Source organism: Miniopterus schreibersii, assembly GCF_964146895.1.
Source record: "Miniopterus schreibersii genome assembly, chromosome: 8".
In the NCBI taxonomy this organism is placed as follows: domain Eukaryota; kingdom Metazoa; phylum Chordata; class Mammalia; order Chiroptera; family Miniopteridae; genus Miniopterus; species Miniopterus schreibersii.
Genome location: NC_138109.1, coordinates 49,103,737 through 49,126,297, shown reverse-complemented (window position 1 = coordinate 49,126,297; position 22,561 = coordinate 49,103,737). Strand labels below are relative to the sequence as shown.

Sequence of the window (22,561 nt, the reverse complement as noted above, 5' to 3'; positions counted from 1 at the left end):
AAGTCTATTACTTTTTGTATTATGGAATTGTTTTTGAAGGTATAGATTACAAAAAAATAGGACTCATCTCTCTTAAATCATTTTATGTTGGAGGAAATAATTTCAAAATCAAGCAGCTACTTATAGGATTCCCTTATAAATAATTTTTAAAAGGTGTGGCTCTGCCTGGTAGACACAACAGTGTATTTCAATTGTTAATTCAGTTGTCTTTCTGTGCTAAAGCGAGGTTAAAGGTATAAACTCGACCACATTTGGTTTATTAACTTCACAAGAAAAAACTCTATTCCGCAGTCACTGATTGTATTGTCTGCTCTAAACCCACTGTCTCACTAACACACCCCTTGATCACAATATGAAGAAAAATAATGATGAAAATAATCCAAGCTAACATTAATTAAGCCTTTACTGTGTGCCAGGTACTGTGCCAAGTAGTTAACAAGCATTACTTTATCTACTCCCCACCATAACCCTTTAAGGAAATTCTATTATCAAACCCTGTCTCAAAAAAATAAAATAAAATAAATAAAATAAAAATTTTAAAAAATTCAAGCCTAGTAATTTAAAATTTCTTAGAGTATTAGTACAAAAATAATGTCTTAGAGTTTATCTAATAGGATGTGCAGTCTTCTATAAATTATTACAGCTGGGAAAACTGAGACTTAGAAAAAACAAGTGACTTGCCTAAGACCACACAACGAATGAGCCGTGGACATGGGATAAAAAAGGGCAGAGTCTGTCTGCAGAGTCCGCGTTCTTACCCACTGCTTTATGCCGATGCCAAGAAAGCGGTACAACTGGTGTGCGTGGTGGGGATGGGGGCGTGGGAGGGAAATGTCAACCAGCTTATAAGGTTTTACCTACGGGTGTAATGACAGAACTTTTAATGCAATCATTTGAGAACCACAGTTCTGAGCAGTAGAAATACGCTGGAAGCCGAAAGACAGGAGCAACAGTATTCTCTGTCTTTAGTGAATTTGTCATCTTTAGCTGGCAACCGGCAGTGGAGCATGGTGATGGGCAACTAAGAAAAAAGACATTTTGCCCCATGTAAGCAGCACAGAGTTTTTATTTAAGCTACTTTATTTCCTTTTAAATTGATACATGCCAGCAGTTATTCCCTTAGAATGACTTGGAGTTAAGCAGAACACAGATTTTCAAATGGTTCTCAGGTACGAAACGCAACGCTGCTATCTCAGGTGGCTGTGGTTTAGTCGTGGAGCGACCTCACTCACGCTTGATCACCTGAGGGGCTGTTCTGGCCTCTGATTATTGACGTGCCCGTCAGCGACATGCACGTAGCACTCCTGCTGCTGTAAATAAGGACAGGGAAGAATCCAGTCACGGTGTTCGCACATACGTCACTCTCTTGATTAAGAAAAACACTGATGAATCTCATCGTTCTGTTAAATTGTCAAAAGTACAGAAGGCTTCTGAATTTATGTAACAGAACATTATTGAACAGAACAGAACATGATTTAACACTGTTTCACATTCAGTACTCCTAGAGCAACCAGATTCACTTTTAGTTGTACAATGGCAGTGAGAATCTTAGTTTTATGAAGGTTTTTTAAAGTATTAACTGATTCCAACAAAGTCACGACACGGACCCGGAAACGTTCAAAAAGTAGCTGAACGTCGTACATAAAGCAGTGAATCTCAGCCCTAAATCATAAATCCGTCGTGGGAGTCTTTGCGGGAGGGAGTCACAGACACCGACCTTTAGTCAAGGGATGGAGCCATATCCTCTCGAAACTGCCGCTGAAAATTCTCCGTCCCCTTCAGCCCTCCCTGCCCCCGGCGACCCCTCCCCACCCTCACTGCACCATGCCCCACACGCACGCCCTTCCTCCCGAAGGGCACACTCACCTTCCCTCTGCCAAAGCGGCCCCTCCCTGTATCAGCCAACTAAATAGTAGCTGCTTGATAGATAAATGATCATAATCATTTGTGGCAGAATGTGTATCATGAAATAAAAATTCAGAACCAATGACATATACTGGTGCCGTCTTGTCATAACTTTTCATAAAGCTTCTCTCATATAAAAATTTACAAACTTTTGCATCTTTTAACTTGAGAAACAATTCATTCAAAATAATTTGAAATCGTTGAACTTCTGTTGCTTAAGTACTTTTATAGCAAAATATTTAGAATTATACATGTAGCCTAATAATAATCTCTCCATTAATGGTTGATTCTTCAAGCACATTAAGAAGACGGTGGTGACGGAAGCAGCGGAGTTACAGCCAGAACATCTGGATTAGAGTTTCTAATAAATTGGTCGTTTATTTGATGTACCGTCTTTGACAAGCCAGGTAACTTCTGTGAACTTCATTAACGTGTAAAATAGGCACACTGGTGATTTTCTCATTACACTGCCAGATTATACGGACAGTGCCCTCCTTCCGAACTTCGCCGCCACATCTGACCCTCTCGGTCACCCCTCCACCGCTCGGCCCCATTCTCCCTGGGCTTTCCTGGCTCTGACCCTCCTTCCCGGTCTCCTCTCAGGGCCTCTTTGCCTCTCCGCTTCTTACCAGGGTTTCTGTCTTTGCTCTTTACTCCCCACTCCACACTTTCTCTTCAGTGACCCAACACCCCTTCGTAGTCTGCAGGGCCTCGTTGGCCTCAGCTCCCTCCCTGCGACCCTCCCATTCCACCACCTGGAGCCTTGGCACAGCTGGCTCCCGGGCCTACTGTTCTGCCCGGTCCCTTAACCCCTCAGCTCACCCCTGCTCATCCTTCGTTCTTAGATAAATGGTCACTCCTCTCCGGGAAGCCTTCTTTGACTTTCCACGACTGGGTTAGGAGCTTCTCCTGCGTGTCTCTACAGTGCTTACCCGGACTGTAGCATCTGCCCCAGCGTATGGCAAGGACACCTCCCTCACCACAATGTGAGCTCTCTGAGAGCAGAGACCATATTTTGTACCCCATTGTCTCCACAGCACTTAGCATGTGCCTGGCATATAGAAGACATATATCATAATTAATGAGTAAGCCCTGCCAGCTTCAAGGTGAAACACTTTATAAATGGTTAAGGAGTGTCTGGACACAATGTAGGGCTATCATTATCACTATACAGGAATATGACATGAACAGGATATACCACTCACTACACAAATGTTTGTTAAGTATCAGCTACGTGCCAGGCACTCTGGCAGGCATCGAGAAATACAGATGCTATCCCTAGTCTCACGTTAACAGTCTCTTGGCAAAAACTTTCAACACACCCAGCCGGCGTGGCTCAGCGGCTGAGCATCGACCCATGAACCAGGAGGTCATGGCTCGATTCCCAGTCAGGGCACACGCCTGGGTTTCGGGCTCGATCCCTAGTAAGGGGCGGGCAGGAGGCAGCCGATCGATGATTCTCTCTGATCACTGATGTTTCTCTCTCTCTCCCTTTTCCTTCCTCTCTCTGAAATCAATTTTAAAAAACCAACTTTCAACAAAAGCCTTGGGATACAATTTGGAGTGTTCCAGGCTGCTTTGCTCTCTGTGAGCGCAGGCAGGGTTCTAACATCAACCACACCTGCTCCAGAACTGGAAGGCAGCACACCCCAAACCCCAACCTTCCAGTGAGGTGCCTGAGATCAATGACTTCCATTCTCAGCCCACATTCTGCACTTCTCTTTCTTCCACCCAGACTTTCATCTAGACATCTGGTCGACTTCATGCTCCCTTCCCAGATTACAGGGGATTGGTTTCTTTCCAGTGCTAGCTCAATGCCAGTTAAATAATAAATTATACTTTAAAACAAACCCCAAAAGCCATCATGGAAAGAGTTTCAATATCCATGTAGTAATTACCAAAACTGAGAAATCTAATAAAAGATCCCAATCCTTTGACTCAACTTTTATTCCTTTAATAAACTGTCTGCATTCTATTTTTAAATCTGCTGTCGGACATTTACAGAAGATTTTTAAGCTGATCTTTTGGAAACATTATCAAATTCCAAATATTCAATCTTTGCCTCCTTATATCATCCCTTCTCACTTTCGTGCTTTTGACATATGTTAGTAAACATTTAACTTACTAGTCCATAAGCTTACGTGGTATTTGCCACTTTATCCAATTTCATGTAACTACGCTTGCCAAAAATACTCATATACATACTCATTCGTGTCATTACTATTTTGATTAATAACTTCAAAATGAGAAGCCATAAAGTTCAAAGTATTCCCTCTGAGCCGTTTTCTCGTCTTCAGAATCCCGATGAACATGTTTGAATTAAGCAACCTTTTCAACAGGTACCAGAACCCAAGTGTGATGAGGAGAAGCCACCCTGGTGGCTGGAGGGAAGCTGTTTTAATGCAGTTTCTTTGAAGTTCTTAACTGATAAATATTATCAGAGTAATGATTTTTAAGAACATATTATTAGTAAAATGAGGTTTAAAAAGTTCCAGAGTAACTTTTAGCCATGATTCTTTTAATTTCTTATTACAGGGTAAACAGTTTATCAATTCTTTCGGCCTTCGCCCAGCCCGCTAGGCTATCTAGTCGGCCACTGCCCTCTCTGCCTCTCGGTGCTCCTTAATGCTAGTCCACACTGCAGGCCTGAGGGTACTGACTGCGCGGTGCGTCATGGATCCGAATTAAAACCCATCGGGGCTCGTTAGGCCTCCTGCATGTTCCCTCCGACTCCCTGGCTTCCCGTCTCCTCCCATACCTTCAGCCTCTCACATGGAAAAACACATTCACTAACCTCTTTCCACCTCCAAGATAGTTCTTAAGCCACTTCTTCACCAATGACGTCTTTTTCCAAACTAACTATAATTATGGTGGTTTTTATCCACTTTGACTTAAGCATGGCTATTTTTTCTCCTTCAGTCTCTGACATCTAAATATACTTAGGCTTCTAGATATATCTGGCATAAACTTAAAACTTTTTTGTATTGTTAAACATCCCAGGCATATCATCAGTCTGATCTATTTTCTTTGTTTAACATTTTATTATGAAAATTTCAGACATATACAAAATTAGAGAGGCTAATGTAATGAACCCCTATATGCCCATCACCAAGTTTCACAATTATCAGTGTTTTCCATTGTCTTAAACAATACAAAGTCTGTTCCTTTTATTTTGTGCAACACCTACCTCAGCATAACACACAAGTACTGCACGATGCTTTAAATACCATTCCAGCTGACCCACCACATCCTAGGCACTTGGCAATATTTCCTCCTACCTCCTCAGAATTATGCCCAGAATCAAGGCCCATATTTCTTGCCATTTATTTTCTCTTGGGAAGACTTTAAAGTAACCACTCAAAGAAAATTGGTAAGTTCTCAATTGATGAAGTCATTAATAAAATTAAATTACATAAATAAATAAAATGTAAAGAATTTTTTTTTAAAGCTACCAAACATTAGAGAAAAGATCTGGAGTATCTATACTGAATAAAAGAGAGGGTAACATTTTTGTTCATCTCTTTAATATCTGGCTTAATAAAAGACAGGTGCATTCTCATGTCTGCTTCTACACTAAAACTATTGTGATATGTTGTTTTAACTGAAGTATATAAAGAAAATATGGCCTCACACAATATATAATTGTAAATAGAAGATCAAGCATCTTCTCTGACCATATGGTATGAAACTAGAAATCAATCACAAGAAAAAAACTGAAAATAGCACAAAGATATGGAGGCCAAATAACATGCTACTAAACAATGAATGGGTTAACAATGAGATCAAGGAAATAAAAAAAATAACTTGAAACAAATGAAAATGAGAACACAACAACCCAAAATCTATGAGACATAGTGAAGGCAGTCCTAAGAGGGAAGTTCATGGCATTACAGGCCTAACTCAGGAAACAAGAAAAAACCTCAAACAATCTAACCCTACAACTAAAAGAATTAGAAAGAGAACAACAAGAAAAGCCCAGAATGAGTGGAAGGAAGGAAATAATAAAGATCAGAGCAGAAATAAATGATATAGAGACTAAAAAAACAATACAAAAGATCAATGAAACCCAAGAGCTGGTTCTTTGAAAAGATAAACAAGATTGATGAACCTCTAGCGAGACTCATCAAGAAACAAAGAGAAAGAACCTAAATAAATAAAATCAGAAATGAAAGAGAAGTAACAAATGACACCAAAGAAATACAAAGGATTGTAAGATTATATATACAGCCTGGCTGGGTGTGGCTCAGCGGTTGAGCATCGACCTAGGATCCAGGAGATCGCAGTTCAATCCCAGTCAGGACACATGTCCGGGTTGTGGGCTCCATCTTTATATACTTGATGTTTCTATCTTTCTCCCTCTCCCCTCTCTGAAATCAACAAAGACATATAAAAAAAATTTTATATATATATATGTGTATATATATATATCTCCAATGGTTATACTAATTGATATGAACTGGCATAGCAATTAGTGAGACAGGCTTTAAAAAGTTTTTGAAAATGACTTAATGGCCTGATAAAATGTTTCAAAAATAGAATATACTTTTGGTCTGTTATAAAATAATTTCCCAGTTGAATATTAAAGTATGAAGTTCAAGTTGTGAGTCAATATGTAAGTCCCACAGTAGAATGTAATATTAAGTACAAGAGATCTATGTTAAAATATGCATGCTAATGCTCCTGTTATAGAATTTCATTGAACCTATGTTTGACCTCTAAATTGTCTAAATTCAATTAATTTTCCTTGACTTTTAGATATGCAATTCAAATATTTCAAGAGCAAATAATGCAGGAATCAAGAAAATAATTTTAAATCGTAGCTGTCATTTACAATAACTGTTTCACTGTGCCAATAATGTATTATCTACTTTCTCAAGAACAGAATTGTCAGGAGAGCAACAGCTTTAAATCTACATCAATTATATTTTTTTGTCTCAACTTTTAAGAAGGTTTTAGACAGAACACTTTTCACTACAAGCAACTATTAAAATCTACCTCTTTACAGTCTTTGGAACAAACAACAACATTGTTTTGAGCTTCATAAAATGCAAGCCTAAATTTTTATCATTTTTCACTTGTACAAGAAATATAAACTTAAATATAACTTTATTACATTTAATGAAGGTCTAACCTTACACTTTAAAAATAATATTATAAAACCTGTCATAAGCCTCATCACAATTCAAAAATATGCAATTAGATCCTATTTTACTTGTATGACATAGTGAGATATTTTTTCTTTACCTATACACAATTCTTTACGCATAACCAAGACTCTTATTTTCTTCAACTTGCCTTGATAGTGTCCTCCTGTATTAATATATAATGCTTTGCATTCATATGACTGTATGTGACATTTTTCAAAGAGCATTCACCATACTATGAGCCCCGGAAAGGTCAAAACTGTGCTCTACTCTGTTCTTTATCCTTAGTGTCTCACACAAACAGCTAGGACACAGTACCAACTCAATTCATAACTGAACAAGTGGATGGATGACAAAGAAATAACAGGACAACTGTCTGACCCAAAATCAACCCAAATAAAACTTATGATTGATACCTCCAATAGGAGGGCCTACGATGAGAATAGATGAAGGAACGAATGAAATACTAGAAAATAAAACAAAATGGAGTGAATATACATTAAACTAGATATCAAGAAAAACCAGAAAGTTGGGGCTTCAGGAAGTTGGCCTCCCAAGCAAGTGGACGCGGTAATCTGTGGAGGACACTCTCACCCTCTCTGCACGTGAAGCGGGCCTTTCAGTGACGGGCAGAGCTGGGAATGGGGGGGTGGGGAGGCAGAATCGTAGCTGACTCCTCTTTACGGCAAACCTCTGGGGGTCTTGCCCAGAAATATCTCCTCCGTGCTTCCTAAAATCCCACCAGTTAAAATATTTTGTTTTAGTTAGCAATACATGGTCCCTTCCAACTCAAACTGGCACTAGCAATTAGTGTCAACCGATGTTAACTTCTTCCCATTCCTATAATCACACTGTTTAAGAGGAGGGCTAACCTAAATATATCTGCATGTAAAGTCCAGGTTCCCAGCGCCACGTCCAGCACACTTGCTGTCGTATCATGACTTCAGACTTGCCCTAACGCTTAGACCAGGGACTTTGTACTCAAGTGTCTAGGGTCGAGTAAGTTAATGTGATGTAGTGTAATTGACAGGTAATGTAAATGCGTGATGACTAGATGTAAAACAACAGGGAATGGTGAGGTCTGTGTGGAAAGGAGTGTGCGCCCTGTCTGCTCCAGAGCCACTGCTTAGCTCCAGGGTTTGTTGCTGTGCAGAAATGTAAACCCTGTTTTGCCAGCGACTTCTAATTTCTCAAGAGAGGCGGGGAATCCACATTTTAATATAAAATGTACCAAATTTTAAGCATGTCTGTGGCTGAAAGTGGCTTTTGGGCTGCCAATTTGTGGCCCCTGATCTAAGTAAACAGGAAATGGACACAACAGAGAGGCCTATTTTGGCCAGAAACAGGGAGGCAGGGTCAAAGGGGAGAAAAGGCCAGGAAAGAGGCCCAGAGAAGACGGTGGAAGTCAAATTTCAGCAACCTTAAAACCTGACCGAGGGAGCCCCAATCTGTCTGTCTTTTAATCGGAGAGCAAAAAGGAAGAGATCACATGAAGGAAAAACAGGGGAAAGGAGAAGAGCCTGCTATTGAACACTTAAGAGATGGAAGACACGGAATCACATGCTTTCACATAGGGCAACGCAAGAAAAAAATCGTACTCATAGGGAAATATAACAAAATATAACAGGTGGTGTGTCAGAGTTTGACACTCCCTTTTCCATACTCTGTAATTTTTAACCATAAATATAGTATGGTTGTATTCACTTTAATTTTTTTATTTTAAATATATCTTTATTGATTTCAGAGAGAGGAAGGGAGAGGGAGGGAGAGAGAGAAACATCAATGATGAGAGAGTCATCGATCGGCTGCCTCCCGCACACCCCTGACTAGCGATGGAGCCCGAAACCCGGGCATGTGCCCTGACTGGGAACCGAACTTCGATCTCCTGGATTCTAGGTCGATGCTCAACCGCTGAGCCACACTGGGCCGGGCTGTATTCACTTTATAATAAAAATAAATCTGACTAAAACTTAAGTAAGTTGGATTTCCGGGTAAAGGTCCATCCATCCTAGACTGTAGATATTATACTACCGTAAGTCAAGCAAAATTATGGCCTGCATATTTAAATAGAAAAAGCAAATACAACAATTCCAAGTGTATATAATTGTAATTTTGCAATTATAAAACCAGAAGAAAGACAACATGAAAGAAACTACGAAGGTGATGTAGATCACACATTGACTAAGAACAGAAATATGTGAAATTGTTAAGAATGTTGTAGGTCATTTTTCCTCTAAATTACAGACTACCGTGATGTTATGTTTTAGTTTTTGTGTGTATGGCCTACATGTTATAAAATGTACTGAGTCCTCTCTTCTGTAAAAACTTTTAGACATCACCCATCCATTACATATTTTTCTACATTTATTGTATTGCTTTCTTTCTTTCAGGTATGTATTTTTATTTAAACAATACTTCTATTTGCCTTTACTGTGTTTCAAAGGTAACACTACATATTTGTTTTTTTCTAAATGAAGTAATTCCCAGCCAGTCAGGTCCTAAGGAATAAATAGCCAAGTAATCTCTCATATATGTGTGTGTGTGTGTGTGTGTATGTGTGTGTGTGTGTGTGTGTGTATATATATATATATATATTTTTTTTTTCAGTTTTTATTTTGTTCAAAAATGGAACCCTAACCTAAATACTTAAAGTGTAATTTCAGGGAGAAATTACTGTTCAAAAACCTAGATAATGCATTCCTTTGTTGATACTAAATATAGTCATCTCAAGATGACATACATTTTGACAAGGATCAGTCTTACATATGAGATTTTCAAAAATAGCAGATTCCACGGTAAGGTGAGCAGGAAAAATTGCTATCCACCACATTCCAGTTTTAAATGGATTTGAAAGGGTGAATCTTCTATTAAAACTGAACGACATCAATGCTGTATTGAGGGAAACTGGATTTAAACAAATTTTTTGTGGTTTTCGCTTAGGGCTCTTGGAGGGAGTTGCTGCAGGTACCTTATAGAATTACACACATTTTTTCTTTAAATTATTCCAGTCAAAATATAAAACACCTTCAAAAATAGAGGCTTAATGCCTGTGAGGAGGAATCTCAACTAATTACATTAAATAATCAAAGTTCATTTATATTAAATACACTTCCCCAAAAAAACCCCTGTCCCTAAATTTGATTAATGATGCATTTTCCCACCTCACCAGACCTCAAAACTCAAAAGAATTTCAGAGGCTTACGTGTACTCTGAGGGCTGCTGCTGTTGTTTTTTTTTGGGGGGGGGAAGCAATTTAGCCTGTGAAAGGCGGGGGGGGGTTCGCTCAGCAGCTGACCGACAGGGTGTGAACACTAATCGGAACGCGCCGCCCGCCCCCCGCTGCGCGGCGACCCCCGGCCGCGGGCTCCCTGGGGAGCGCAGCCCCCGGCGCTCGGGCGCGTCTCCCGGGCCCCCCCCCGCGCCCCTACCTGCCTCGGCCGGGACGGGCGCCGGCTGGGACGCGGCCCGCGCTATTTTTACCCGGCTCCCGTTTCTCTCCCCGCCCCCCCCCTTTGTCCACGTTACGGACCCTTAATAAATATAAAGGTCTCGAAGCCACTGCAACCCTCAAGTCGCCTCTCAACTTGTTACTTTCTCTACAAGTGCCGATCCTACTGTATTTTTAGCATCTGTAGAGCGTTGCACCGTCTGCACAGCCCGGCTGGCTCGGCGTTTTCAAAAGACGCAGACAAGGAGCCTTCCAGGGGCGGCCGCGCGGTCTCGCTCCAACTTCCAGCCGGACGTGCGCAGCCCCCGCGTCCCACCTCGACGGCACCCGCAAACGAGCGGCTTGAATCACCCTTCACCCCCCAGCTCCTCGGGGACTGGGAGCGACCAGCTCCCCTGAAAATGACACGCGCAGCTGGCGGCGGTGGGGACCCGAGCGCGCCCGGGGCGCGTGGTGGCGACGCCGACGGGCTTTACCTGCCTGGACCCCACGGGCGGGCACGGGGAGCGGCCTGGACCCCACGGGCGGGCACGGGGAGCGGCCTGGACCCCACGGGCGGGCACGGGAGCGGCGCCCGCTCCGCCCACGGAGGGCTCTTGCCCTGCGGGAGTAGGGAAAGCACCCGAAACTCAACCAACGGGGTGCAAGCGGAGCTGAGCGGGGCAGAGGGGCAAGGAAATCGCCGCCGGAGCCCGAGGCCGGGCGACGCGGAGAGACGGCGGGGCTGACCCCGCTCCGCGCGGCCGAGGCCGCGGACCTGCGCGTAGCCGCAGCTGGAGGGGACTCGGCGCGCTCGGGCCCGGAGCCGGGGCGCCGGGAGCGGGCAGCATCCCCCCGCAGCGCCCGCCCCCGCCCCCGCCCCGCCGGGGACCCGCCGCCCCCGCCCCGCGCCCCGCGCCTCTCACCCCGCTGGAGCCCGTGGCGAGCGGGAGCCTCGTGGCGCGCGGAGGGGCTGTGCGCGTCCTGCGCCGGGTGCGGGCCGGGCTCTGGGCGCCGCCGCTCCGCTCGTGCCGCGCGGAGCCCCCTGGCTGTGGCCGCCGCCTCCAGCAGCAAGTTTCCATAAAAGTCCCGGTGCGCAGCCGTTCCCGCATTCCAGGCGGGCCCAGCGCCGGCTGCAGCTGTTCCACAGCACAGGCCAGGCCCCCGCGCCGCCCCCTCCGCAGTGTCGCCCGGAGAGGGTGGGGAGCCCGGGAGCCCGGCGGGCGAGGGGGCGGCGGCGCCCAACTTTCCGCCAGGACCCGCCGGGCGCTGGGCCCCTAACCTGACCCCTTCACCTTGAGCCTGCCTCCAACTCCCAGGGACCGCGGAGGGGAGCCGCCTCCCGTGGGAAAAGGGGGACACTGGAGAGGAACTGATCAGTGGGCTGAGCTGGCCCCCGCCCCGGGCCCCTTCTCTCCGCCGCGCTCCCGGCCGGGCCCCTGGGCGTCGCCTGACCGCGCAGACTTCCCTTTTGTTGCCGGGAGCCCAGGGCCGCTCCGTCCGACCGTTGCTCCCCTTTTCTGGGCTCTGGTCTTTAACGCCAGTGGAAGAAGGGGGGGGGGGGGGGATGAAGGGAAATAATAATTACATAACCTTCCACCTTTCTCTAATTTAACGCAAAGCATCTCTAGTCTTTCCAAACCTACCCAAAGGCACCCGGGAACCTAAGCGCCCACCGAGCTGCTCAGCCCGACCACCGCCGGCCAGTTACACCCACCAGGCGGCCCGTCTGGAAACCTGAGCAGCTCCCCCAGAGAGGGCGTTACTCCGGCGGGAGAGACCGTCAGTGCTTCGCCGCATGCAGAAAATGAACAGAAACAAAAACAAAGCAATTTAAAAATCGAACAAGCATCCAGGCAGATGAACCAGGGACCACCGCTGCCAACTTCTAGCCCTGAGCGCACAATAGAGCTCAGGCTGTATTTTCAGGGATGTTGGAAAAACCTTCTGCTCTTACCTATAACTTCTCTGCTCCACCCCAAATCCATTCACTATTTACTCAGAATGAAAATTCTTCTGCGTAAGCCATTCCTTCTTGATCGGTAATCAAAACAGCTATTTAAGCTCACTCTAAGGTAGATGGTGAGAGGTGGTCTGGGTGATCTCGCTCTTCCTTGCGCCCCTCAGTACCATCCACCTTGACCTTCAGTTCATGGAACTTTACATGGTCATTCTGGCTCAGGACCTTTGCACAGGCTGTTCCCGCTGCGTGAAATCCTCTCCCCCCCCCCCTTTCCCTACCTAACTCAACATAAACTTTTGCTATCTTCTCAAATGTTGCTTTCTCAGAGAGGCCTTCCTTTCACCCCAGCGTGCATCAGTCTGCTGTGTTATAAACTCATTCCACCCTTTTCCTCCCTATACTTATCCATTTATAATTACACATTTATTTTTATGATTTAAAGGATTAGGAGCTCTCGTAACTGATACCCTCTCAACAGATTCACTGGATTAAAGAAAGCTCTCCTTTCTAACTAGAAAACTGACAGCTACCCACAACATGCAAGGCCCGCTTCTTCTCCCGACAGTTCATCATTCATTCAACAAATACTCAATTCTAGATACTGAGGATACAGTACTGACAGGACAAAGCCATGCCCTCGTGGAGCATACATCCTGGTGGAGGGCAGACAGTAAGCAAATAAACGAGCTCTGTAGTGCTGAATGACACGCGACATGGACAAGACCGGAGCGGGGAAGCAGGGAACGCAGGGAACAGGAGGGTGGGTTTTCTGCTTTCAGAGAGAGCCCTAGGGAAAGTCTCCCGTGAGGAAAAGCGTTGAGGCAGTGAGCTTTGTACGTATCCGGAGGTACCTGGGAGCAGGGCAGTCCCGGGGAGGCACTGAGGCCGCGAGGAGGACCTGTCTGCCTTGCTCCAGGAAGAGAAGGTAGACTGTGCCTGGGGCTGAGCAGGCAGAGGCCACAGAACGTGCAGCGGGCCCGAGGCAGACTGCCCAGGACCCGTTTCGTGCCTTTTTGCTGAGTAAGATGGGTGGCCATTGGTAGATTTCGAACAAAGCAGTGACATGATCTGGCATTTTTAACATGCTCACTCTGGCTGATGCGCTGCAAATACACTAAATGAAGCGGGGAGACCAATTAGGAGACTTCCAAACTAGGAGGACAGGTAATGGGGGTTTGGAACAAGGCGATAGCTGTGAAGATAGCTGAGAAACACTAGGCACATTTCCCCGCCCCCTTGGTTCATTTCTTTAAAAGTAGAACTGGTAGGGTTTTGGTAACGTTGAATATGAGGTGTGTGGAAAAGAAGATTTCGGCCTGAGGATCTGGAAGGATAAGGCTGTCATTTCCTGGGATAAGAAAGGTCGGGAGGAGGAGACTGAGGCAGGTGTGGTAAGGAGCTGTTTTGAACATGCTAAGTTTGAGGACATTATTAGAAATCCAAGATCTGCCAATTTGCATAAACATCCCTTACATACTTATCATGAATCCATCGGTTTTGTTCTCAAACTTGATTATATCTATCAGTTGCATGTTATTGAAATTATATCAAGTAAACATTAGAAAAAGAAATATAAAAGCAAAGAGAGTTAGAGTGGGTACAAAATTATTAAAATCAAGGGGGAATCGGCACTCATTGCTTTCGAGCAAAATTTTTCTACTTTAAAAGGGAAACTGGAAATTCCAGATGATGATTTACAGATGCAGTTTGTGCAGCAGATATATCTCAGAATACCAAGTGGATCCATAGTCCAAGTAAAGACCTTGACCCTACCTCAAAAGATTAGCGAAAGAATGCGCAGTTATTCCTTTAAAATTAAAATGTCTACACTGTGTATAATTTATTATGATTCCTTGCTGTGGTATCCAGCCACCAAGATGACCTTGCCTCCTGGTATTAACACCCTTGTGTAATCTCCTCTCACCCTGTCAGGGCTGGTCTGTGTGACTAATAGAATATGGCACGAGTGACGGTATGTCCCTTCCAAGTCTACGCTATAAAATATACTGTCTTTTGCCTGAATATCTCTTGGGTTATTCACTCTGGGGAAAACCCGGCCGTCGTATTTTACAGATACTTAGGCAGCTCTGTTAAGAAGCTCACGTGGCAAGGACCTAAATCTCCCTGACAACAGCCACTGGAGTGAGCACATCTTGGAAACAAATCCTTCAGCCCTAGTCAAATTTTCAAATAATTTCAATCTCAGGAGAGACTCTAAGTTAGAACCACCAAACCCAGCCATTTCTGGATTCACAACCCTCAGAAACTGTGAGATGGTTTGTTTCAAGCTGCTAAATTTGGGGATAACTTGTTATGCAGCAATAGATGACGAACACACCTGCTTTAACCTATTTTTAAAATTATCCATCTTCTATCACATTAAGCACTCAGTCCTCTTTAGAGTCCCTGGGCCTATTATCTCAGAAAATGTTACTGAGTAAAATAATTAGCAAAGTTGTGAAAGTCATATACTTCAAGTGCTTTCAAATGTCAGAGTGCTTCTCTAGAGTCAAGTATTATTTCAAATACAGCAAATTATAAAAGTTCTAGAATTTCCTAAATATAAACGTCCATTGTGAAAGGCTTTGCGACACACATGAGACAGTTCAAAGCAAAACACTGAGGTGGTTTTTGATGTACCAGTTGCTTTGCTGTGGCTTTCAAGTAAAAAATAAAAAGTGTCATACATAGAAGAAAAGTTTGCTTTTTTTTTTATGTACTGAAATCAAGTCCTTTCCTGCTCAAATGATGAAGGATACCTAAGGGTTTTCACTGTTTGGGTGTAGAAAAAAAAAAAAAAGAACCTCAGCAAAAGAGCTGTGCAGCCTGATCAAAGACATCAGTAGCATAAGGAGAGAAAGAGATTAAAGCAGAAGTGGCAGGGTAAAGTATTACAGAATACAGGGTATAGGAAGAAACACTGCGTAAAAAATAGAAGTCAAAAGCGGCATAAGAACAGTAAGAACGACAGTGGATAAACCAAGTGAGTTCAGAAAGATTTCCAGCAAAGCCCTACAAATAGTATAACAATAGGACACTGAGATGCTTGTAGAGAAGTATTTTAAACATACAGAGAGAGATGTTTAAAGTGCAAAATATTAAGTTCATGTCATGGAATCAAAGAGGATGGCATGAAACAACAGAGTATGGCAGATCACAAAAAACAAAACAAACGCCCAGAAGATGAGATTGCGATTCTGATCTGGCATCTTGTTCTATCTCCAGCCCTATGTCCTAGCTAGGAAGAGATTCCACTAATATTTGTATGGTTTCCTTATTATATACTTCAGTTTGTTTACTGTAATAGTTTAAAAAATATAACTATATGCATTTATCTATACTGTACATATTTAATTATCCTAAAATAAACCTCTTTTTAAAAATATGTTTTTTACTGATTTTAGAGAGAGGAAGGGAGAGGGAGAAAGAGAGAAACACCTATGAGAGAGAGAAACATTGTATTCCCTCCCCTTGACTAAACATGTCTGAATACTAACCAAGATGTGCTGGGAAAGGGAGAAGTCTGAGTAGGGACGGACGCATGTAACATCATCAATAGGATAAATTTATACTGTGTTGGATGGCATTATTAATCGAAATACTTTGAATTATTAATTAAAATGCCAAGTACTTTGACTTTATTCATTATAAAACTGTCTTTTCTCCCAGTTAGTCCATAAAGAAAACTTTTACACTTGACTTCAATGTTTCTACTGTCGTCTGTGTTCTCTATGCCTGTATATGTGAGGTCTTATGGAAACTGAAGTGTGACCTTGTAAATATATAAGCATTGTATAAAATATTCAATACACCGGCAAGATATACCATCATTTTTTATTTGGCAATAGTAGAAATACATCCACGTTATAGTGCTTATTTTGGCTAAAGATCCAGTGCTATTTTTTTCTGCTACTGTAGTGTTTCACTTCTACATAAATTAGTCACTGCAGTCCTTACATTTAGCAAATAGACACATTTACTGATATTAGCCAAGTAAAGCTAATACAAGGTTGTTCTCAAACTAAGCAAAACAATAACACAATCATTAGGAACAAAAAAAAGATACCCTTATTTCTGTTAATCACAGATTATACAAATTCCTACATCTCACATACAGAGAAATTTCTAAATTTGATTAATCCAAGCAAATAACCAATAATTTGAATTCAGCCTAACTCATATAATCACTTTGAAATGTATAATCCAAATAATTTCCTAATGTGTTCATATTACAATAAAAGCAAATTGTGTTATGAACATAATTTAAAATTTCCAATTATGAAAGATCACAGAGAAGTATATTAAATGTTACTTTGGCATTCCTATTTCATTTGTTTAAAGGAAAGATAGTTTTCTTTTATAATGCAAATAATCATTCCTTCGGTAAGCATTTAAGTAGAAAATGTTACATCTTAAGGCAAGAAAAAGTTTGTAAGTGTTTTTTTTATCAAGTCAGTTAATTCAACAAATTATTCTAATCATAGTAAATGGGTGCAAATAAAGAATATTACTTTACGAGAGAAAGTTCTTTGTAGCTGACTATAACAGTATGAAAAACATCTTCTTTCTAAAAAGATCTCATTTTGACATTTAATAAACATATTGTAAGTCTTAGAGAAAAAATAACCAGCCTTTTAGTTTAACAAAAATGTAGAAACCAAAATATAAAAAAAAAAGTATAAGTCACCTGAACACATCATTTTTCTTCCAGAAAAGAGAAGGGAAAAGAATTCATTTTCTTAGGAAAATTCAAGGTCCTCTTATAATTTACATGGGGTAGTGGGTAGTAGGGCTCATGTGGCAGTGGCAATTTTCTGATAACACTACCACAGGATTCATCCTAAAAGGTTTCAAACTAGTTTAAGTCATCTTCATTTTTAAAAATATTACTTTAACTCTTTAACCCAATGTCAAGGCAAACTGAAATTGGTACATTATGTCTTAAGTACTCTTCTGTGGTCAAAAACATCTTTGAGATGTTTCTTTTAAAAGGTCAAGTTTCTTCTCTTACAATACAGGTTTTTCCCCTATACTTATTACCCTGAAATTCTGTTTGGTCGCTCTTGACTCTTTTGTTAAAGGCCACAAAGAAAGCATCGTACTCAAGTAGTAGCTACTGAACTGACCAAACACTAATCAAACTCAAGCCCTTAATTAGACAAACCAATCTCTTGAATATGGGCAACTTTTTGTTAAAGGTGAAATATAGAAGAGAGAGAGAGAAAAAAACCTTCTGGAAAGCCATTCATATTACCTGATGAAATAAATTCCTCAGTTACCTTACGTAGTAGCAGCATTATTAAATAGTGCAATTCTTCAAAATAGATTTCAGACAATATCTTCCTCAAATAAAAGAGTAATCAAGTTTACTTATAGCTTTGTTTATAAAACCACAGCTTAAAACATTCAGCCCCCAAAACAGGAAACTTAATATAAGCAGTAACTGCCTAGCCTACATGCTAATGAGAATGTGTGCGTGCACCTATGTGTGTACGTGTGTGAATCATTCCAGGCTAGTGGTACCTCAACAAGATAAAAATACAAGATATAAGTTTAAAAATAAAACATTACATAATGGAATGTTTAGCTTTGATACTTCTACTGATACTCCTGCCTCAATAATAAGAATTATAAATAGCCAATTCTTAAATTACAAATATATGTAAGAAAAGTCAAAGAGATATATACTCAAAAATTATGAGAGCAATATTTTGTATTGTTTAATGTTATAACCTGTACATTATGGAACACAGTACATGCAAACAGAATGAAGATGCTGGATCTCATATTTTGTAACTACTGTTACCTAAACATGGCACATACATAAATTTAAAACCTTAAAAGTTTATACTCCCCATCCCCCCACTTTTCATTTTCTATTCATTAATCAGAAACTAGGCACTTTAATCTAAAAATGCATTCTAAAAAAATATATTTAAATCCTTCTGGGTAACTCACTCCCAAAACAAATAAAGCCCACTTTAAAAGCAAAATTAGCAAATCTAATCCACTGATACTAAGTCAGCCACTCCAAATAAGTGGTATGTGATTTAGACACAAAATTAATACAACTCTAAAAGTATCTAATATACTCTAAAGAATCTTATTTATATGAACAACCCATTTGTTCATACATTTATCATAAAGGACATGAAATATACTTCCATACCATTAAAATATTTTGTTCTATATCCACGGGGAGGGGGGGCCTTTTTTAAAACCTCACTAAGGTTCAAAGTATGTATATTTTTAAAATGTGGAAATAATATGACAAAATGTGCTAAGTTCTCCGTGCACATTTTAGAAGAACTAAAAGCCAGTTTTACAGAAGGAGAAAGGAGAAATGACTTTACTGTATCAAGATTAATAACTTCAGATGTTGGGAGATAGTCTCGACACTGCACAGGAAACATTTTAATTGCCTGTCATAGTTAATAAATGCTATATTTTTAACAATATTCATTTAAGAGAAAAATGCTCTAATCTATAAAAGGATAAAAGAAATGTTTTTAGTCTATTGTAACCTATAGGACCAACATTAATATATTTTGGAAACTGCAGAAAATCTAATATAAACTTGTAACATAAATTTCTCAGTGTCAATTCATTTAAATGTTTTATAATGATAGTCAGCCATTACAATTTCTTTGATTCAAATACATAAGCAAATGCACAAGCAATAGTGTAAGCAGTACATAGTAAACACCACTACTGTCTAAACTTGATTAAACAAAGGAACAACCTTACAACTGAAAATACATTTTCAGGCAAACAAGTTTGTGAACACTAGGAGTAATATATTCTTGTATGTATAGGCCACACAGCTCTTAGCTAAAGTGTGTGATTTCAAGGTGCAAAGCATAAAAACAGAGCTTTTGAGAATGATACTGGACATTTCAGACAACTTCAAGACGACATATCAATCAACTCCCAAGTACCGGCATCAATTCAAGCAAAATATGCTCTGTAAAATATGCAACGGTTCATGAGATAAATTATTACCTAAAGACTGTGAAAAGCTGCTTTGGATACACTACACGGGGGTTCAATGACAGAACTTGTGTGTAAGTACAGTACAGTCACTCACTCTTGACTAGATTTCTTTCCCTCCCTGAGTCCATATCCACCAATTCTGTGTAATATATGTTACAGAATCAATAGTTATCTTAAAATATTTCATAGCACACTCAAATTGTCTGATTTGGTGGTACTTATTGCACTTTGGCTTCCACCAGGCTACTGGACATAACGTGACCATGATTACTTATACAACTACTTGTATGCCTCAGCGCATCGGCTCCAAGGTAGGCCATTAGAAGTTCAGTGCGGCCAATAAGTAACTGCATGAGGTCTTCGGCCAAAGTCTCTATACTGGAATAGCGTACTTTCTCGAAGTCAAAAATGTCTTTGAGAAAGAAAAGAACCTGATTCTGGAAAATAAACACAAAATAAATTGACACATATTAGACAAAAATTATATTAAATCTAAATAGTTACTAATGTTGTAACATGCATTGAATTAGGAGTCAGAAGGCCTGAGTTCCAGTGCTAGTTTCATATCTCATTGGAAAAGGGGCATTGAACAAGTGATTAAACCTCTTTGGGGTCTCATTTTCTTTTTTTGTAAAGTAAGAGGCAATAGTTCTTGTCATATTTTACTACTCAGGGCTGATGTTATGATAAAAGTCTATAGAAAATGTCTATAAACCAAAAGCACTGCATAAAGGCTAGGGGCTATTACCAGTCCTTGTCCAATAACTGAAGTTTTCAATGTTACCTATGAGCACTGCACTGCACTGGTACTACTTTAAGAGAGAACAGCAAACTATTTCCAATAATTACAACTTTGTATATCTTTCTGTACATAAAAAGCTTAGGACACATGTAAAATAAAAATAATTTCGGGTCTCAAACCAGTGGAAGAGTAAAGAATATTTCACTGCAGTAAGTTAATACTTATGCTGAAACTCATTTTAAGCAAGTTGTGTACTACTAAGTCTTAAGCCTCGGGCTGTTGTGCCATCATGAAAATAAAAGTAATTCCAAAGAGTAAAAAACGGGAATATTTAATTTCTATCCTATAGAAATCAAATGTTAAGAAGTAAAGTACTAAGAAGGCACGCCTCTTAGACTCACTGGATGCTGTAACTGGAAGGGTCAACGGCGATCAACCTGTCAAACCCCCTCATTTTATCATGAAGAGGAGGGAAACGCATGATTTGCCCAGAATCAGACTGCTCACTAGTGACAGACTTAATTCCAGTCCCAATTTTCCCCACTAAACACAAACCTTAACTTACACTGGCGAGGTCAAGTAAACTAGTCAAAAAATAATGAGTTTTAAATGATAGTAAAATAAACATTTCCTAAACCATTTACATAAGTGCTACATTAACAGCATGTAAACATAATTTTATTTTTTTAATGAAGGGTATAGTGAAACATCTACACTTTCAACCATCAAAAACTTTCCACTTCATACTTGGTTATATTTACTTTTTTATTTGCTCCTTGAAACTCAGCCTAAACTGAAGGCTATTAAAATCGTGAGGCTTATCTTGGCACTGTGCCAAGCAGAAACTTCTGCAGTGAGCTGTATAACTTGTGTTTTGGCAAACTTAAACTGCTGACGTTGGGGTATGACTTTAAACTCTCATGCTATTTCTCACAACTGGGATTTTATTATTCATGTTACCTTGAACCAAAACTTCTTTCTAAATTGCCACATGAGCAATAAAGACATGTATTATTTATTTTCTAGATTTCAGAAGCATCCAGGCATGAGGAACAAACTGCCTTCAGCAATTTGACTGTAACACTGTAACTCCGTCCAAGAACATGCATCCATCACAGAGGGAACCGACAAGGCGATGGACTTGTATCTACTCCAGGATGAAGTACCGTATCTGTATAATACTGATCTACGGGCATTTAAACACTGAATGTAGGTGACTTTTATAACTTTACCTTTAAATAACATTCTTTCTTCTACAAACACAAAAAACAAAACAGAATATATCTTATCAGATTTTTTATTTAGAGGGAAAAAATGGTTCAATGATTGGACATACCTTAAAGAAGCAACATAAATCATAGAGAGAATTTCTAGGACCCAAAAAGCCCCAGGCTAGGACAGGGCTGATGTGCTCACAAATGGCATAGAAATGGGCAAAAAATCCATCTGGGATCTGTTGGGAAGTAAAGGTGAATCGAGTTATTTTTACCGTTTTGAATCTTTCTCTTTAGAAACTTAAATTGCTATCCATCACATGACCAGCTCTTTTGAGGGAAAAGCAAGGGTCACTAATGAGCCAGCCTCATAAGAAAACTAATAAACTTACAAGTAATTTTTAGTCACAGAATGTTTTCTGTAGATTTTATAACTGAGCCAACAGTTTCAAATATGCTGAGAAACAGTATTTCTTAAAGGCATTTTCACTTCATAAAAAAGCAATCATATCAGTGTTGTAACCGAGTAAAAACAAGAATGGCATGGTGTTCCTTAGCAGTATAATTTTTAGGATTAATGAGACCGCCATGGTTTCAGCTATTAAAAAATTCTACTCAATTACTTAATTAGGTTATCTGAAAAAGACTAAAACAAACTTTAAATGATTAAGTACAAATTTGTGCTCACTAGAATCCTAACTTTTAGTAAAGGAACCAGATATTGAAGCATTTAATTGCCTCTTCTTGTGAAACAGTAAAACATAGAGTTGTGATTTAGGAAACTCTAAGTTTATTAATAACTTTCTGAATGTCCCTGGTTAAATAAGATCCTATGGGATCTGTCACACAGCATCCACCGGGGATAACTATGCCTTAAGATTCTGTCTCCTGGAGGGGTTACTTTCTATTTTACAGGCTCTAAGACACCTTCTAAACCTCAATTTAAGAACTATAGCAGCAATTACCATTTAATGAGTACTCATTATATTCCAGATAATGTGCTAGGTTCTATTTAATAAAATGTTCCTGAAAAAGTAGGTCATGTCAACATTTTAATATGTAAAAAGTGATACTTCAGAGGGATTAAATAACCTGTCCTAAATCACACAGAGCTAGCTAGCAAAGGCCTGCAAGTTATGAGGAATGCACTGAAGTTACTACTCTAGTATAAAA

At 40.5% G+C, this 22,561-nt stretch overlaps 2 protein-coding genes across 8 annotated transcripts in view; both read right to left on the bottom strand.

Moving 5' to 3' along the window:
* Positions 1–12,452, bottom strand: part of NEXN (nexilin F-actin binding protein) — a 37,890-nt gene extending 25,438 nt beyond the window's left edge. For 2 of the 6 annotated variants that reach the window (XM_081144142.1, XM_081144145.1), the window contains exon 1: positions 11,403–11,780. The gene's annotated coding sequence lies outside the window, so the exon portion shown is untranslated. Of the gene's footprint in view, positions 1–11,402; positions 11,781–12,122; positions 12,181–12,433 lie in introns of those variants that run through there. The other 4 variants (XM_081144144.1, XM_081144143.1, XM_081144146.1 and 1 more) reach the window with 4 other exon arrangements.
* Positions 12,453–16,254: 3,802 nt separating this feature from the next.
* MIGA1 (mitoguardin 1) overlaps positions 16,255–22,561 on the bottom strand; it is a gene marked incomplete at its 5' end in the record, with an annotated part of 60,126 nt that continues 53,819 nt past the window's right edge. For both annotated transcript variants that reach the window (XM_081144222.1, XM_081144221.1), the window contains 2 exons: positions 16,255–19,869; positions 21,511–21,627. In XM_081144222.1, the coding sequence (XP_081000348.1) occupies positions 19,651–19,869; positions 21,511–21,627 (336 nt within the window). In that variant the 3' untranslated portion in view covers positions 16,255–19,650. The remainder of the gene's footprint in view (positions 19,870–21,510; positions 21,628–22,561) is intronic.